The 20,167-nt window shown below is 39.1% G+C and overlaps 1 protein-coding gene across 6 annotated transcripts in view; it reads left to right on the top strand.

Moving 5' to 3' along the window:
- Positions 1–7,755: 7,755 nt before the first annotated feature.
- The window catches only part of BTLA (B and T lymphocyte associated), a 29,432-nt gene continuing 17,020 nt past the window's right edge, over positions 7,756–20,167 (top strand). For 2 of the 6 annotated variants that reach the window (XM_045088375.1, XM_013060938.2), the window contains exon 1: positions 7,756–8,190. In XM_045088375.1, the coding sequence (XP_044944310.1) occupies positions 8,103–8,190 (88 nt within the window). In that variant the 5' untranslated portion in view covers positions 7,756–8,102. The remainder of the gene's footprint in view (positions 8,191–20,167) is intronic. The other 4 variants (XM_013060940.2, XM_004761456.3, XM_013060939.2 and 1 more) reach the window with 4 other exon arrangements.

The raw sequence follows: 20,167 nt of genomic DNA, 5'->3' as shown, positions 1-20,167 counted from the left end.
TTCCCTTTCCAAGGGAAGATGAAGAATGTGCTGTTTGTTGTCCCCCATAGTTACTGGGTACACTGAGATTCATAGGAGATAATTAGCCCTGGAAATATCACAGCTTTGTAAAGAAATTCCATGAAGTTTCTATAGTGATGCAAGTTTTCTCTTGTATTAGTATAGAATATTTACTAGACATTAAGCAGTTTTATATTTACTGGGAATTTGTGTGATGGAGAACAAAATAATATCACTCATTACTTTTCTATTGCCACTGTAACAACCACAAATTCAGATTTATTCTCTTACAGTTTCAGAGATCAGAAGTCCAAAATGAGTCTTACAAGGTTAAAATCAAGATATCAACAAAGCCAATTCTTTCTGATGGCTCCAGGGGAGAATCCTTTTCTTGTCTCTTGCAGCTTCTAGAGATGGCTGACATTTCTTGGCTTCCAGCCACATCTTCTCAATCTCTCTTCTGTTGTCACATTGCCTTCTCCTCCATCTCTGACTCCCATATCTCTCTAAGGATTGTTATAATTAGATCAGGCTCAGGGGGATAACCCAGGATAATCTCTCCATCTTGAGATCCTTAAATCTGCAAAGTAACTTTCACCATTTAACATAGCAGAGGGTCCAGGGTTTTAGGTTTTAGGAGGTGGACACTTTGGGGAGGCTGTTTTTCAGCCTACCACAGTCACCTACACATTTTGATTTAGAAATCATGCAGGAGAGGTTTTTTCTCATTTAAAAGCAACAGAAATTATTAGATGTGGTTACTTTTAAAAAGGTAAGTTCTATAAGTCAAAAGCTACTATTAAAATGTTAAAAAGCGAAAACAGACCATCTGCCTAAATGCATTATTAAATTAAAAAAATAGTAAAAAAAAAAAAAGCTACTGACTTTAATATCTTGATAATCAAGCAGTTAATTGCATATGAGTGACAACTCACATATGATAAAACATCCCAAAATATGTTCATTCTCATTAAATATGAAACTCCAGAATAAATTAAATGTTGTACTTTAAAAATATGATGATCAGGGGCGCCTGGGTGGCTCAGTGGGTTGAGCCGCTGCCTTCGGCTCAGGTCATAATCTCGGGGTCCTGGGATCGAATCCTGCATCGGGCTCTCTGCTCAGCAGGGAGCCTGCTTCCCTCTCTCAACCTCTCTCTCTGCCTGCCTCTCCATCTACTTGTGATTTCTCTCTGTCAAATAAATAAATAAAATCTAAAAAAATAAAAATAAAAATATGATGATCATAATAAGACATTTCTAATGGTAAGGATGCAGTTAACCTAGATCTCGATAATCTCGTAACTTGTCTTTAGGAATATATGTTGGTCTTTGAAGTTATGTAGCACTACATATAAAGAATACAAAAAATATATAGCTTCAACCCAGTAATTCCACTTTGGCAAAGTCATCCAAAATGCAGCAGAGCAAAAGTGTTCATTTTTATATGAAAAAATTGGAGAAAACTAAATGTCCTATAATGGGAAAATGGCTAAATAGTCTTATAAGATGGCATATTATTCAGCTATTTAAATAATGTTACTAGAGTGTATTTTTTTCTCTAAATCTTTGGAGAAATGCCCATGATAAGGGCAGAAAGAGCAATCTTGCCAGGCATCTGAGCAGACAGTTAAAAATCTGCATCAGGCTCAGGAGAACATGCCTCCTCCTGAGCTTTCAAACCATTATGCTGGACAATTTAGAGTTACAGTTGACCCTTGAACAACATGAGTTTGAACTGAGCAGGTCCACTTACTTGTGTTTTGTTTTATTTTGTTTTTCCAGTAAATATACTGGAAAATGTTTTGGGAGATTCGAAAAAACTCGCAGATGAGCCACATATTGTAGAACTATCCAAAAAATTAAGAAAAAGGTATGTCACGAATCCATAGCTACTAGTCTAGTTTATTATTTAGTACTATAAGATATACACAGATCTATTACATAAAGTTAAAACTTATCGAAACTCACAAACACTTAACTGGCTGGACATGGTACCAAGCACTGCTGAGAGAAATGTAAACAAGCATAAAGACATAGTATTACACTGTAGCTGGATAAAATATACTGCAGTACATACTGTGGTGCTGCACTAATTTCCTAGCCACCTTCTGTTGCTATTGCAGTGAGTGTTGGGAGTATCCACTTAAAGTGCCCTATGAGGCTAGTCCATCTCTGTGTGAACAGTTCCTTACTCCAGCAAATTAATATTGCAGTAAAAAAAAAATAAAATGGTCTCTCCTGGCTCTCATTATTAATAGTTAAGTTTCGGGAGCATCCAAAGATATATTCAGATTTTCAACTGTGTGGGGGGTTGAAACCCCTAACCCCTATGTTGTTCAAAGGTCAACTATATAGTTATTTGGGTTTATTAACACCAACTCTAATTAATATTAAAGGGATAAACGACCAAGGTAGTCAATATGAATACTGCACTTTAGGACCAGTTGGTGAATGGCACCTAGTTTACTGGCCAGAGCCCTCAAGTATTCCCTGCTTCTGCCCTGATTTCCTGCAACCCTTCCTTGGGACCTCTCATTCTAGCTGTCTTAATTATTGAGCAACTACAATGACTGGCGCAGTTGGGGCCTCCAGAAGGCTGTCCCAGCTCTGCAACCAGCATTTGATCTGACTGGTACCATACTGGTTATGGAGTGTGTATATATTTCATTTCAGGACAAACTTCTCCCAAATTTATTTCTTTGTACTTACTCCAAAATAAAGCTAACTCCATTGTGTTTTGCTTCAAATTACTGTTTACTTCATCTACATGGGGTTTTTTTTTTCCCCTCAAAAAGCCACATGAATAAGGAGAAGACCCTGCCTCTAAGACAAGTGTGAGTTTTGTGCAGTGCAGTGCTGAAAAAGCTTTTTGCTTTTGGGGGTCCAATTCCCCAATGCTCTTAGCTACTTTCACTGTTATAGTTGAATTTTCCACATTTCTGTCTCTTTTCTATGCCTGTGTTTTCACTATTTTCTCTATCAGTTTGGCTTATCTTTACAGTTTCTCCCAAATTAACTAACTTAATTGTGCTATTTTTGCTAAGTAGCTTTCATGCCTTCCTACCTTGTACAGAATGTGTTAGACTGGCTTCTCCAAATGTGGGCTCCAAAATGGGATGGAAAAACATAAGGATTAGATTAGGAGAGTTGCCTATGAGAAAAAATGGGGAGGTATGAGAGAAAAATGCATTTGTCAGGATCCTAATTTTGTGCCAGGCACTGTGGTATGTGGTTTCACGTATGCCCATTTCAAATATATAGTATATAGTATTATTTAAGTCCCTTATTGGATACTCATAACAACCTTTCAGGTAGGTGTTATTATTCCTGCCTTACAGACTAACAGGATTCAAGGAGGTATTAGATTCAAAGTGGGGTAACTTGTCTAAGGTCACACATCTAATAAATGATAGATCCAGAAGACATTCCAAGTCTGCCAGTAGGGATGCATTCTTGGGCATTCTCTGTACATAAATTTTTATTTATTGTTTCTCCAAAGCATCTTTAGTTTTCCAAGTTTTGCAGTTGAGGGTATTTTATATCATGTTTTGGGTCAACCCTACCCACCTCACAGTACCAGACCAATCCTTTCCCTGAAGGGACACTTCAAGGAGTAAAGGGGAAGGGCTCAATACCAAGTTGGTCTCTTTGCCTATCTTGCGGTGTGGGGCCAAGGGCTGATCCTTTTCTGTATTTCAGTTTCAGGGAGTATCCCGTCCAGCCGTTTAGCTCTGATGTAACAGCACCACAGCTTTACCCCTTCCAGTCTTTCGGATGTTTAAAGCGCTTTCTCAATGCGGGTCCTTCTTTACATCTCTTGCCCTTCTAAGACCTCTAATTCTTTCTGCCCTTAACTTCTGAGGTTTCCCTGCATGGCTGACCCATCCTTGTGAATTTAGGGGGAATTCAGACCGTCTTGAATCTGCTACATTTCTTTGCTAAACAAAGTTCTGTCACCACACTTGTTCAATGTCTCAATCTCCATGCAACAATGACTCCCATTAACAAATAAACATATTCAAATTGTTCTGCTATCATTATTTTTTGGCTTATGAACATAAGGCTTCCTGGTATCCATCTTGTCCAAATTAAAGCCCATCTTTGGTTCAAGAATAATTATAGATGTAATTTACTGATCACTTTGTATACATTATCTCACATATTCACCAACATAACAGATAGATGTTATTACCATCTGTGTTCTAGAGAACAGGAAATTGAGATGTGGAATAGATTTGGCTCTCTGGAAGCAGATATTGGGATAGATTAGCAGTCAATACCTGTGAAAGTAAGGAGGCAGAGCACGATTGTGCAGAGGCAGAAGTCAAACTATGATAGAGGCCTGACATAACCTTGGCTGACAACCTGGAGCTCTGGGTCAAGTATTGCCCATCGGCATCCCATGGGAACCCCAGATGGCCAGCATGACAAAGCATGATCTTGGATTGGTGAGTCTCAACCTGACCGGTCACTAAAGAAGTTTACCACCTGGAAGCTATCTGCCAACTGCATTCTCCACAGCCAAGAGCAAATCTGTCCTTGAAGGGTCACCCAAGTGGTACAACTCTATGTCTACTACAGACTAAGAATCCAGGAATTTATTAAAGATTCTACAGCTAATAAACAGCAATGATTTGGTAGCAAGTCTTTTGTGATGCAAAATCCATGTCTCTTAGCAATTCATACTTGGTTTCCAAATATCCATTCAAATCAGCTATCAGAATCACTTTGGGAGATTTCTTTAAAACAGGGATATGTGACCTCAATCCTGTGAGATTCTCATTCAATGGACCTAGATAGGATCTGGGAATCTCACCCAGTGCATAAAAAGTGCTCAGACTGATTCTAAAGTACAAGGATATTTGGAAACCATTGCTATCAAGAACATTGATGAGGGGGTGTCTGGGTAGCTCAGTGCGATAAAGCCTCTCCCTTCGGCTTGGATTATGATCCCAGGGTCCTGAGATCCATTCCCACGTTGGGCTCTCTGCTCTCTCTGCCTGCCTCTGCCTACTTTAAAAAAAAAAAAAAAAAAAGAACATTGATGAGGAGAGGACACCAAGCAGAAGAATGGAAAAAGTTTTAAATGCTGGACTACATTTGCAGCAGAAGCTATGAAATGTTAACAGGGATGCTAAAATTTTTAAAACCAAGATTCATCCCTTTGGGCTGATGTTATCTAATATCAGTAGTAAGCTCTCTCTAGGGTCCTGCATCTGTTTTGTGTTTGCTGTTTCTCTGACCACCGTCCCTCCCCCCACCCCCGGCCGCCCCGATGTAAAAATATTGGAGAAAGTACAGATGCTTCATGATTCATGAAAGCAACTGAATCTGTAAGTGAACTAAACAATTTTCCCTGTATGTAGCTCCTAAGATGCTTGGAAATGAATTTTAAGAAATCCACTTCTATTTTGCTTTTTGTCTTTCATGATAAAATTGGAGATAGATTCATGTTTTTAAAACTATTCCTAAAAAACAAAGGAATCACTTTTTTAAATGTAGTAAATTCTTTAAAAATGTAGTTGTAGATTCTTTTTTTTTTAATATTTTATTTATTTGTTTGATAGTGAGAAAGAGAGAGAGAGAGCACACACACAAGTAGGGGGAGCAGCAGGCAGAGGGAGAAGCAGGCCTTCTGCTGAGCAGGGAGCCTGATTCGGGGCCTGATCCTAGGACCCTGGAATCATGACCTGAGCCGAAGGCAGACACTCAGTGACTGAGCCACCCAGGCGCCCCTGTAGTTGTAGATTCTTTAAGTTTACATGTTCTAATGAAAAAGTACAAATTTTTAATCAAACAGTACATGATTATAATGGGACAAGGTTCAGAAAAGAAAGGTAGTTGCTAGATGAGGTAGAAATTTAAAACAAAATTGACTTGCAGCTGAGCTAACAAACTTTGGAGCCAGGCTTCTTTCATATATATATATATATATATATATATATATATATATATTTTTTTTTTTTTTTTTAATTAGAATGAAAACAGGAGTCAGATTCTGAGGGAAGGTTCTGTCTACAGCCTCTGAGGACTCCAGCTGTGGAGTAATAAAGAGCCAGTCATGCTGATAAAAGTAATTAAATAGATATCTTTAAAAATGCACTAGATGTTACATAAGGTTATCTCATTCACTTCGGCTTTTTTATATGAAAAGAAATCCTTAAAATAGTAGATCAAAAGGTTTTATGCTGAAACAAGCTAAGTGTATATGACTTGTCTCTGATTTGGGACAAATAGCCTGAGATCCATGGCTACGGTTTATGACTTTTGACTTCTGGAACCATTTTAAATGGATAATGAGGCTTGCCTCAGCTGCCACAGGAAGTTTGCATTTCACCTTGAGCACGGGAAAGAAAGTTGTGTAAATGCTGGGTAAATATTTCACAGGATGTTTACTTGGTAAGTAATGGATGTTCTAAGACAGGTATAGTCACTCTGTGTTAAACTGTGGTGGTTGAAATACATGAATATTTCAGTTCCAACACTAAAGGCAAATATGGGGAGATTATAGCACCCAATTCACTGAGCTTTTCTTTTTTATTCTTAATTCAATTTTACTTTTTCAGTGTTCCAAGATTCATTGTTTATGCACCAAACCCAGTGCTCCCTGCAATTCGTGCCCTCCATAATACCCACCACCAGGCTCACCCGAACCCCACACCCTCCCTTCCACTGAGCTCTTTAAAATCATTCATCTTGGGGCCTCCAACCATCACACAATGTCTGTCTGAATCAATAAATACAACGAAACTGTTTTTTTTAACTTAGGTACTTGAAACCATTGAAGTTTGGCCTTGGAAGAAAATTACCAGCCTCCAGGAGAAGCTGATTACAAAATCAGCTTTTGTCAATGACCACAGATGTCACAAATCTAGATTTCTCATTTGGAACCTCAAATAGGTGAATTTAACTAGCTCTTATAATTAGAAGCACAGGGGCACTTGGGTGGCTCAGCCAGTTAAGGGTCTGCTTCGGCTCAGGTCATGATCCCAGAGTCCCAGAATTGAACCCTAGGTTGGGCTTCCTGTTTGGCAGGGACTCTGCTTCTCCCTCTGCCCCTCACCCACTCATGTTCACTCTCTCTCACTCTTTCTCTCAAATAAGTAAAATCTTATATATATGTGCAAGCATGCGTGCGTGTGTGTGTGTGTGTGTACATATATACGTATGTATGTAGGTATATATGCATGTATAATTAGAAGCACAGCTAATTTTTACAAGTGGCCTTTGAGAAAACAGTCCCACCTTGAGCCTAGACTATCTGATCTTGAACTTTTCCATTTCTTCCTTTTCTGTTTCATCCATATAATAACCACATGAAGAATGTTGAAAATGAAAGTTTCCTTTAATTGATATTCAAGATCTCATTTAGCTCGGAACTTAGTTATTTAGAGGGAGAAATGTAGCTAATATTAACAATGGTCTTGTTCCATTGATATTTATCTACAGATCAGAGACACCTGCCCTTCCCTCATCTGTTGAGGAAGTGTTTCCTGTCACTCATATTCTCCATAACCTCAAATAAATCACTGGTATAATCACAATAAGCATTCTCATCTTGCCATGACATGGTGTTTAGGAAGAAAAAATCTAAAACTTTCTACATAAAAGAAGTTTCATAGTCTGAAGCTATGAAAAGGGGGGAAAGGCATACTTACCATAGGCACTTTTTACCATGAATTCCCTGACCTTAATTTGATTAAAATCTCAACCTAAAGATGGCAACAATATAGATTTCTTTAGAGTTTGATTTTTCATGTTACTCAGCTTTGAATGAGAAAAACCTCAATGTGGGGCAAAAAGGGTGGTAAAGCGGAAGGAGAAGTTAGGGACTGAGCTGCTTTGCAGACCAGTATTTGAAAGTGAACAGCCGATTTGGCAAGAAGCAAAAACCACAGAATAGAGTATCACATCGTCTTTCTGTTCACTTTGTTTCACAAACGATTCAGGTTCTTCCTACTATCTTCTGCCACCTCCTTGCTTTTCTCCACTTACTTCACAGATGTCGCTGAGGTAGGTAACCTGGTCCAATCCTGAAGAATTCAAGGGCAGAAAAGAAGTCTACTTGTGAAGTTTTCTTGTCCCTGGTATGCGCAGGAAATGAAGACATTGCCTGGCATGTTTGGAATTGGGAAATTGTGCCTGGTATTCGTCCTAATCCCACATCTGAGCATCTGGAGTATCAACGGTAAGGCACCAACATAGATAATCTCTTATTTTATTTCCCAGAGGTGGAGGGAGTGTTTTCACTTGCGGTGTTAGTAGGATGTGTTCTTTTATGTCAAGCGGATAATGGTGGATGGAACCATGCAGTGAGATTTGCTCACTGAGCACATTCTAGAACATCAACCAAATAAGAACATGGTTTTCAAGTCATGGCTTGGCTGATTTTCTTAAAAAAAAAAAAAATGTTCTGATGGTAAGGAAAGAATTGGGTGGATGTTATAAATAAGGTACAAATGTATCACAACTTCTAGCAAAAATGCTCTGGATGCCATCCTGATGATTGAATAGCTTGTTTTTGTTTTTTTGTTTTTTTGGTTTTTTTTTTGAGACAGAGGCAAGCAGAGTGCTGTCGTGTTCAGCTGGATGGGTGTTGGATAACTGGGGTTGTACCTGTCTCTGTGGCTACTACTGAGTAATGTCACCAAACAGAGTTGCCCTTTTTACCTCGGTAGGGTGTTTGCCTGGAGAACACCGTGTAAGCAAATACTCAAAGATCAAGAATCAGAGCATTCTGTCATTGTTCCTATTAGGCTGAAAGAGAATGGTTCCTACTTGGGTGTCATTTGGCATAGAAAACAGCTTGAGGTCTGCCTGATATGTGGCCATCTCCACAAAGATTTTATGAGGACAAAAAAGCCGTTACTTTCTTCTAGTAAATTCATTTGCTCCCGTACATGGACACAGGGGCCCATATATTGGAAAGGCTATATAGCAGAAGTTTCTGATTTTCTCAGGTCTGATTTCAAATCTCCTGCCTGCTTATCCCCACAAACATACATACTCTTATCAGTTAATGTGATGTGGTTTTAATTCAGAAAATACAGTGACTGAAATCCTCCTGAATGTCATCGTAAATCCTGGAGCTGCTTGGTTTAGAACTTGTCTTCATGATGCTAGGATGGCACACAACTAGGTGCAGAATAAAAATTCCCAGGAACCTAAGCATTCTTTATGTGTGTGAGTAATTTGGTATTATGTTGGTGAGGTGCTTAGATGGCTGGCTGGGTTTTTCATTTTCCATCAGACACCTAAAATCACACAGCCGTAACTGGAGTCGTGTATTAAATAGAATTCATACCAGTTTGAAGAACACATAAACTCTCCTGTGTGAAATGGAGGAAAAGAATGTTCAGTGCTGGGATGCCTGGGTGGCTCAGTTGGTTAAGTGTCTGCCTTCAGATGAGGTCATGATCCCAGAATCCTGGGACTGAGCCCCATGTCAGTGTATGTGTGTGTGTGTGGGGGGGGGGGAGTTTAGGACTGGGCTTGTTTACTGGCTCTGCCACTTACTGTGTGGCCTTGGTCATGTTTCTTATCCTCTTTTATCCTTAGTCTCCTCATTTGTAAGACAGAGATAATGATTGTACCTAAAATATGGGCCTGCGGTATAAATACAATAATATCAATGAAGTGCCAGGTATAACAGGTCCACATAATAAAAGCTGATAAATATTAATGGTGTTTTTGCTAATATTATTTTCACCAAGCACCCCCCACAAAATTTCGTTAGATGGGAAATAAGTGCTAATATTATCGTTTAAAATAGCTGAGCTTTTAAAGCTAAAAAAATGAATAAATAAAATACATAGCCCAATATATTTGACCCCAACTATAGAGAATCAAATTATTTGGAGAATGAAATGGAAAGCCTCAGATAAAGTGCCAACCAGGTCTACTGTAAAGCAGTTGGTAGATTGAAGCATAGCTTGCATTAAATTTAAAATATAAGTTGAGATAAATGTTTGGTGAGAATTGTTCTCCCAGACAGAGCTGATGACTCCATTCCCTAAAACCACATTAATTTTAACCTCTTCATCTTGGGGATTTCCTGTGATTTACTAAATTACTGAATTCTTTACATTGGCCCAGTTTCAGATTCTTAAATTTTTATTTTTTTATTTTACAATTTAATTTTTCTTTAATTTTTATGGACTTCTTTCCTTCCACTTAAAAACAATGTGAAATCTGTGTGCCTCTTCCCAGGAATGAGGCTCTATCTATCATAAGGTTGGAAAAAATGTTATTTTCCCTATAAACTTCTTGTTTAAGGTCGTTCTTTGTAATAAAATTATGCTTGGTTGATTTTTGTGTTTCTCAGAAAAAAATTAGAGAGAACTCTGCCCCTTGGTATCTGACGGTGATTTTTATTTTTATCCTGATGAAAGAATAAAGGTGTCAGCACCTTCCTTCCTGTACAGATGGGCAGATTATACTGGACAGACCTAGGTTGTAAGTGGAGGTGCATCACCAGAGAGCAGGTCCCAGCTGCAAGTCTTTGGACCACTTGTTCAGTTGAGGATCAACCAAGGATTCCGTTCTTTAAGCAGGCAGGAGTATAGCAGTTAAGTGTCTGGGTACCACTTGGCACTAAATATGATCTGACATGAAGGCAGTAGGAAATCTTTGACTGACCGCTACTTATTATGATTTAAACAAACAAACAAACAAAAAAACTAATCTTATACCAGTGGCCACTTATGGTTTGGCTCCATCAAGAACACAGTAGTTCGGTCTGAGTCTCCACTTGGCTCTTGTATGTGTTCTGTTTCTTCTTCATTGTGATAATTCAGTATGGTCCATGGATCCATACCCCGCATTCCACTTAGATTGTCCCTTCCCTGGGAACAAGCATAACTTGCATTAAATTAAAGATATAGGTTGAGATAAATGTTTGGTGAGAATTGTTCTCCCAGACAGAGCTGATGACTCCATTCCTTAAAACCACATTAATTTTAAACTATTCATCTTGGGGATTTCCTGTGATTTACTAAATTACTGAATTCTTTACATTGGCAATGTACATTGTACATTCTTTACATTTACATCTTTGGGTCAGAGAAGAAACAGGGCAGAAAGGGCACCCATCATTTTTTGAAGTTCCTGTTTGATAACACAGTGTCTTTTTTTTTTTTTAAGATTTTATTTATTTATTTGACAGAGAGAGATCACAAGTAGGCAGAGAGGCAGACAGAGAGAGAGAGAGAGAGAGGGAAGCAGGCTCCCCGCTGAGCAGAGAGCCCGATGCGGGCCTCGATCCCAGGACCCTGAGATCATGACCTGAGCCGAAGGCAGCGGCTTACCCCACTGAGCCACCCAGGCGCCCGATAACACAGTGTCTTTATCAGGCTTATTGCTATGGCTCTAGCCATTTGTTCCTATTGAAATGTGTAGCTGGTGTGCTGGAGGTAGCACTCCTTCTTCTGCCAAATGCCTGTGTATTGTTATTACAAAAATGCCTGCCACAAAATAGGCATACCTTTTACATAAATGTCTAGGAAAATATTCCGGAGCTAAAGGACTTCCTGGATTAAGGCATGAAAAGATGAACCTGTGTGCTGATAAGAGCCTTGAATTGATTTTCTAACCCTGAGAAGCTCTTTAATTAATTGTTGCTTCCTCTATCTCACTACCAAAATTTCCTCTGATGTCGTTTTGAAGTCAAATTCTGGTTATCTTGAGTAGCTGGGGCGTTCCTACTTAGTTTTCATTACTTGTGAGTTTCAACTTTAGAGTTCCAAATTGTGGAAGGAAAAATGTTCACAGGCATTCATAATCAGGTTGCCAAATTAAATCAATCTTTTACTGTGTTTCTTGGAAAGGTTAGGATCAGGAACTCGAGATCCAGACTGCCTGGATTACTGTCCCATCTCTGCCACTTACTGTGACTGTAACTTTCTGGTTCTGTTTACTCATCTAAACAATAGGGGACAACAATGACACTGATCTTATGGGGTTCCTATAGTAAGTGAACTAATTCTACACAACACTCAGAACACATTAATTTTAACCTTTATAGCTTGAGGATTTCCTATGATTTACTTGATGCATCATTAAGTGGTCTGTAACTTTAACTAATGTTTTTTTTTTCTTTTAGTCCAAAATTTAATTAGCTTGATAGTTTCCTTCAGGAAGGATTGGGAGGCTATCTCTCATTTGGGGTTGAGAAAAGTTCTCTATAAATAGCTCTTGATATCATTATCTACAACCATCCACAGTTACCAAGAAATAACAAGGCTTTGGTCATGTGACTTCAGTGATACTGTCTTTGTAAGCTGTTTGACAGAATATGCAGTTTGATTCACTTTTCTAATAGTCACCATTCCATTACCTCAAAATAAGCTCATTCTTATCCACCTATCCTTTCATGGTGATGGCCTCTGATTGACATGCTTACCTCTACGGAAGCAATTACCAAGCACCCATGCATGCATGTGCAGGGGTATCATTCTCGAATGCTCAGAATCTAAACTTATCTAATTTGAGGTACACTTTGAACAGAGTCCGGCAGAGTGTTGGGAACGGTGATCTGGGTCAGTCATAGGGAAACCCCGGGTTTAGCTGGTAGAGCTAACTTCTCTTTTTCTCCTTCCTGATAGCCATATTTATCTTGTGAACACAACCTGGAACTCAAATATGTCATAAACAGCTCATTGTCCAGAAGCCATTATAAGGCAGGCTGGGGCACTTAAGTCCTAGCTGGGTAGTTGTGGCCCTATTTAATGTTTTTCTACCATTTAGAAGAGAAGAATTAATATTGGGGGACAATTGGCAGTTTCTGCTCACATGAATATTGTTTAGTATCTTTTCTGGCTTTGAAAACTCTGTGAATCTCCGTGTGATCTCTGAGGTAGAGTGCATTAAGAAAGGGAGGAAGTACCTGGGAAAGAAGTAGAGGTGGACTTTCTCTGTGTCTTTACAGCAACACAGAACCTATGCTTACCCTGAGCAGCCCAAGTAACCACAAAATCACTGAAGGCAGTATTTAGAAATCCTTATGTTGATTTCTGGTATGATGACAAAGGCTCTCTTTGATGCTACTGGCTATGGCTTCTAAGCTATGCTGTAGGCTTTTTCTGCGCTGTTCTTCCAGAAGTCATTGTGGTCAGGATGGAGGCCTTAGCATTTCTGAACCACAGGGTCTTCCAGGAGCAGGCAGTCAAAGTCTTCTGGAGCTGTTGTCTAAATTATCAATATGAGTCATCGTTCTTTAGGGCTCACTAAACTGGCCCAAAACGTTTGCTATTCCACAGAGAGAATTGTAGAATTGGCTAACAAACACTCCACAAGATACTCATTCTTGTCGAATGAGGTGGGCAGAACTCTGCAGAAATGAGAACATGTGAATCCTTTGGCTGGACAGACAAAGTCAGTGACCAGTAGGATAGAACCATAAAGGGACATTTGTCACTTGGTAGAGATGTAATGGAGAAGTACTAAAATAAATCTTGGAAAAGTATCCAAAGACAAAGGTATTTTACTTCCCACTTTTGACCAAGGCTGGCCTTGCTGGTTAGTATAATTCTTTTTTTTTAACTTTTTAATTATTATTATTATTATTATCATCTATTTTTTGAGGGGGTAGGTCAGAGAGAAAGAGAATCTTAAGCAGCTCCATGCCTAGTGCACAGGGCTCAATCTCATGACCCTTAGATTATGACCTGATCCAAAATCGAGAGTCAGATACTTAACTGACTGAGCTACCCAGGCACCCTTTGTTAGTATAATTTTGTAAGATTCCACCTCTCATATATAAAAGTACAATTTTCTATGGGATAAACTGCCTTTTCTGTATCCATTATATTTGTTTGCCCAATCTATATGCCAGTTGTTATGCATCACTGATGATACTTGACTCAGCTAGGAATAACTGCTCAGAGCAGAGGCATTTGGGGCAGAACTTCTGGTCGCCATTTTGTCTCTGCCACCTGCAGGCTTTGCTCAACTACTGTGTCACTTCCTTAAATTCATCCTAAGAAAAAAGAATACCTGGTATTTTTTTATTGCCTATTACGAGCCAAGCATAATGCTAAGAACTCTTCCTATGTGTTCTCATTTACTTCCACAACTACCCTGGCATATAATTTGCTTTGGAGTTAGCCGGGCCTGGGCTCAAGTCCTGGTCCTAGCTCGGACTCCCACAAACTGGTTGTCTCAGCAAGCGGCTTAGCTTCTCGAATACTTGGTTTCTCCATCTTAAAAACTAAGATGATAACTGCAAATACCTGATAAGATTTTAAGGATTAAAGGAAATGATGTATGTATGGTACCTAAGAGTAAAACACATAATAAGAACTCAAAAATGTTAGTTACATCCCTATCTTCCTCCCATCAGGAGGATCTAGGGGGGTCTGCAGCACTTGATATTGTGAGGTATTATTGTGCTTATGAGCAAGTGACAATGAATGTGAAGCTGTGATTCTGGAGGTGATCCCCCAAATGTGACTTGTGCCACCCATGTGCTGTCTGACCTGATGACTACTGATGTTCCCTGTGGGTCCTGTCTTTTAATATCTCAAGGAGAGGAAATGGCACAGGTCATTGGTAAGCTTTGCTGACTGTTAGATGAAGCTTTGAAAAATACTAAAATGACTATTTCAAGACAAAACAATTTAAGACTTATCCCAAACTAGACAAAACCAAGGGATGTCTTAAAGTCTTACATTGCTCAATAAAACTATATTGAAAAGAGAGTCTTCAGATTTTCCCCCAAAGAGTCATATCACAGAATGAGAAATCCAAGCCTAGAAGAAATTGCTTCAGTGTGCTAAATAAATACCACGTGAAAGCAAATTTAGAGAAAGTTTTCACATTCCAATATAGTGAGATTTTTAAGGAGGAAATGGTAATAGAAATGATTGTGAAAATTCTCTCAATTTTCTCATTTCTTGTTCTTTTAAGCAATGAGAACAAATTTGGATTCATACTATGTACATTCTTGTTGTGAAGTTAATTCTTTAATACTTTCCAGTCCCATTTTAGCTAAAGAAACTTTAAGTTAATGTGAGTCTCACTCTCTCTCTCCTTATCTCTTTGTGTGCATCTTTACATGTGTATGTTCAGACAGGAAAGAGATGCCTATCCCCTTCTAAAGACCAGTATCAGACAATATCCACAGAGAAGAAGAAAAACCTGAACAATTACTTCATCCATGTCTATGTCTTTGATCAGTGTTACACTGCATGCTGTTTGTCAGATATACGTTATTCTGAGGACTGAGGCTTTCAGTTTTCATTGTACCCCTGAGATCATGGCACTGGGTTTAGCGTAACTTACCAATGGTCACTCTTTACAGGTATTCCTAGCACATCCAGGGTTATCTGACTTATGCAGCAGGTTTGTTTACCACAGAATTAAAGTGGTAAATTTAATCCACACTACATAAGGCATTAAATTAGTGGTGTCTGTATGGCCACCAACTTCATCTCATGTCACCACATTTCTGATTTTCCGAGTCTATGCCAACTAGCTTATGCTGAGAAGCGTGCCACATGGACTTTCTGATGCTGTGCATGTGATTCCTTGAGGTGTCCAGGAACCTTCCAGAACCTCTGATGTGTAATTCCATGCCTGCTGTTGCTGTACGTGAACTGGCCTTGATTTTGTTCAGCCCACTGCCTCAGGCAACCCCTGAACCCATCTAATTTGCAGGGGAACAGGCACTTAGTTCCCTTCCCTGGGGGTCATCAGTTCTCCCCCATCGTCCACCACTCTGGCCCTCAAAATTACGGCAAATTGTACCACTGGATTCCTCAGGAGACTTATTTTCCTCCTAAGCCTGAAGACTTCCCTCCTTCTGTAGCCTCCTCACCATGTATCTAAGTTTGAGGGTTTTTTCCTGTGTTTGTCTATCACAGTATCTTCTGACAGAAGATAAAATCCTGCTTCACACCACAGAAAATGATTGATGTATTATATCTTTCATGATTTCAAAAATTATTGATACTTTTTTGTTTAACTCTGTCATAGCTCAAGTCAAGGTCTCACCTGTGTTCATTACAGTCACCCACTTCTTTGAGTAAATGTAATCAGTTTCAACTTTCCATGCATGTGTAAGAATTTTTCAGTGGAGCAAGAGTGAATCTCAGTTGAGATTTTCCTCATGATAACAGTTATACTCAGGGCACATGGTCTTTAAAAATTAGAAATAATTGTACTTTGCATGGGATTCAGAATCACAAAGCTTTTTTTTTTTTTTTTTTTTTTTAAAGAGCTAATAGGTTTCGCAAATTAGCTACCCTCCCTGGCTCCTGTTGGTATTGACACCTGCACCTTCTTAGCTGGAAGGTACTGGCCCGTGGAGTTTTTGTGGCTGGCATGCCTTTCTGATTGGCTGATCCAGGTATCTGGATGACCACAGAGTATCACTTGTTAAATATTTTGAATACCACCCCTCAGTGGACATAAATCAGACCTTCCCACACTGTATACTTATAAGGTCTAGTTTTTCTTTAGTGGTTATAACTTAACCACTATGGGGTATGTTGAGATGCATGCATTCTTCACCTCAGTGCCCTGTGGGCCACCTTTGTAATAGGTCAGATGTGTCTGCTCTGCTCCCTTAGTGCATAGAAAGCATTAGTCAGAGTTATGAGCAGGAAATTTTTCTCTTCCTGAGCTCTCATGGTTCAGTCTCAGGCTACTTTGGGCCTTCTTCCTTTCATACTAAGCCCAGCTCCTCCTGCAGAGACAAGTACTATCTCATCGAGAAAGTCATGGACCTGGTAGGAAGACAGATGCATGAACACATATTTAATTATAAAGAAATGCTGCATGTCACACAGAGCAGCATGGGACCTTCACTGAGCGGGGGATGTCCAATGGACTTGGGTTGCTTGAGGATGGAGGCAGAGTGAGTTTACAAAAGGAAGTAAGGGCTAAGTTTCATTTGATGGAGTCTGGACATTTCCTGCAGGCATTGAAGGGTCTCTGAAGGATTTAAGGTACAAAATCCTTCTGTTGGATTTTCATTTTGAGAATGCAAACTGTGATAGTGATATGAAGAATAAATGCAGTGGGCAGAGGGGAACAAGGCCAAGTTTGGAATGTAGAAGACTAGTTGGTAGGCTGTGATAATAATCCACATGGAACAAAATAAGACCCAAATTAAGGTAGTTTTATGGAAGCAAATTGGCAAGACATTTTGGATGCTGAATAAATTTAATTTGATGACTGATAGAATGGGGTAGGAAAGAGGAAAGAAACCAAGAAGGCTCCTAGGTTCTGGCCACGTCATAGGTAGGTGATGGTATCATACTGTAATAATAGAAAGTGTACAAGATTTGCCCCAGGGTGGGTTTGGGCTTCCTCTTTGGAGCATTTCCTAACTGACCCAGCCAGAGGGCTCTCTTTCTCTTGGGAATCTGAAAGCTCTGAGGGATTGTATCTTGTTCAGGATTTAAAAAAAAAAAAAAAAAAAAAAAAAAAAAAACTGAAAGGAAAATTGAAGACCATTCCCCTTGCACTAGAAACTGTCACATTACTAAGTAGTCATAGGGCGATGTCCACGCCTCCAGGTCTGGGCAAGAAGGGGGTATATTATCACTACAGAATTTTAAAACAAATAAAGCTACTTTTAATTATCACCATGTACTAAGAATTCTGAAAAATATCAGTGATAATATAATAATAGTATTATTATATTATATGTAATAATATAATAATAATATCCCCTCAAAAATATTTTTGGTCTAAATTCTAAATAATTACTATAGGTACTCTTGAGTTTTAATGATATGTATGTACGTTTCCAATTAGCACATTTTTAGTACTTCCCCCTTGAAGAACATTGTATTCTACACGAAAGCTAACTCAGAGAACTTCCAGTTACAGAACTGGCTCTGGGCATGCACACAGATTCATGTGTTCATTCCACATGTTAATTTATAATGTCCAGCATCACCTGCACTTGCTCCAGGCTGTTTTGTCTCTGATCCCTATGCCCCTATGTATTCCTTCATTTCAACAGTAGATTTTAAATAAATAACAATACCACAGGGACTCTGGAGCCAAAGAAACAGAATGTGAGCCATTTCATTGCTTTCTGTGCAACCACTTTGGATATTTATTTATTTAAAATTGAAAAGTGAAATCGTACAAACTGTACCGTGTAGTTTGTTTTCAGGTATAAACTTTAGTTTTGAAGTTTAAAGCTTCACGTTTTATCAAATAATATATATACAGCTGAAATGTGTTCTCTTTAAAGTGTTGTTTTAAAATTAAAGAATGAGTCAAATAAAACTTCACATTCGTGGTACAATTTAGTAATTGCCTAACTTGTATCTTTTGTAGAATTTCAGTTTTAATAAAATTTCTTTATTAGCTACTGGAAAATTATTTATGTAGACTACTATATCAGACTGTAACTAAAAGATCAAAGTTCACACTGTTTAAATAGTTACAAAACTATTAAATAGACAATTTGGTGCATTTTTCCTTTTTTGATTCTCATAATTTAAAAATACTTTTTAACCTCCATGGTTTTATGTATGAAGTTCAATGAAAGGAAATATTCACTGTCTGTATTTCTTTTCTGTCCATTGTATTGTTCGTTTCCACTCATGATCTCTGAAAACATTTTTCCATATGAAGGAGGAGGTTGTTAGAAATGGTGCACTCTGGGCATCATATAATGCTAGATATGCCCTGGTCATGGAATGTGTGTGGAATATGTGTGTTGTGAAAGCCATGGCTTTCATAAAGATTTTTTTTAAATGTAAGTCTTCCAGGGCACCTGGATGACTCAGTCAGTTAAGGGTCTGTTTTCAGCTCAGATTATGATCCTGGAGTCCCAGGATTGAGCCCTACATCGGGCTCCCTGCTCAGCAGGTAGTCTGCTTCTCCCTCTGCCCCACACCCTTCTCAAGATCTCTCTCCCTCTCAAATAAATAAATCTTAAAAAACAAAACAAAACAAAAAAACTCTTACGTCTCCTAAAACCTCTAGTGACTTAAAAAGGGATACTTCATCATACAAAAGCCATCCTTTTACTGCATGTGTATTTGAATTATTTTTGGCATTGAAAATTCCCCACCATTAGCTGTGAATGTTTGAGAATAACAACAGGAACAACTACCATTGGCTGATACATTCCATCTAAAAGCAATTGTGTTCCTCACCTCTCTTCAGAAAATGCTTTTTTGACAAGACAAACACCTCGGGGACAGCTTTTGATTTCCTGAATATCGTGAAATAGTCATACAAAATTCAGGACCAGGAGCAAACGGTCAACATGGCTGTCTGATGGAAACTTAGATTTGTGCCATTCAGCTCCGTGTAGCATTCCTGCGTTACAAACATACATTTGAGTTTCAGGAAGATGGGACACGTTAATACCCTCTTCGAACAAAGAGCGAGTCCTCTTCATGGTTTTCAACGCTTGTTGGCAAGTCTGCATTCATCCATTCATTCCTTCATTCAAGAAAATTCCCTGTATCAGCCAATGTAACAGCCAGTGATCTTCATCTTGCTGATAAGAATATGCAGGAACCCCGGCGACGTTTTCATAACACCACTGGGAGTCAGTGATGGGGTCAGGACCATCAGCTGGCTCTCCTCCTCTCCTACCCCTGCTCTGTCCTCTCCCCACGCACATAGCCACACAGGCTGGGACTCGAAGGGATATTCACTTGTGCTACTAGCACTGGGTAACAGCTCAGTGGCTAAATGGAAAGGCAACACAGACCTAGAGCTGGTTTTAACCTGTCGGTCACACAGTGAGGGCGCTGAAGCTGCAGATGCATTTGTGTAGGCGAGTATGGTGAGAATTTTCCTGTTTTCATCCTGTTTTACAGAAATTGAGGTCCAGTGAGACCATGTGGCTATCTCAACATCACCAATATATTAGTATTTGAGAGTATCCGAGCAACTATGTTTGAATGGTTATTCTAGTTTTTAGGTATTTATGTGACTTTTATAAATATCTCAAAAGTATCAGGCTCTGTATTTTCTCATGGTGAGTAAGTGGAGTTTAAACACGGCCCAACTAATGCTTGCTTCATTTATTCTGAACCAACCTGTGGTCTCCGGGTCACTATGTGAGCAACCCATGATCCAAGTATGTATCCATTCCCTGAATCTGCCATGAGATTCCTGGCTTCTTTGTCTTTGCCCTTCCCTGTCTTCAGTCCTAAAATACCTCCCCTCTCCCTTTCAGGGCTCTG

This window comes from Mustela putorius, unplaced genomic scaffold (assembly GCF_011764305.1).
Source record: "Mustela putorius furo isolate JIRA1106 unplaced genomic scaffold, ASM1176430v1.1 tig00003834_pilon_pilon_pilon, whole genome shotgun sequence".
Taxonomy (NCBI): Eukaryota; Metazoa; Chordata; class Mammalia; order Carnivora; family Mustelidae; genus Mustela; species Mustela putorius.
The sequence above is the reverse complement of the archived record's forward strand: the minus strand, read 5'-3'. Positions and strand labels throughout refer to the sequence as shown.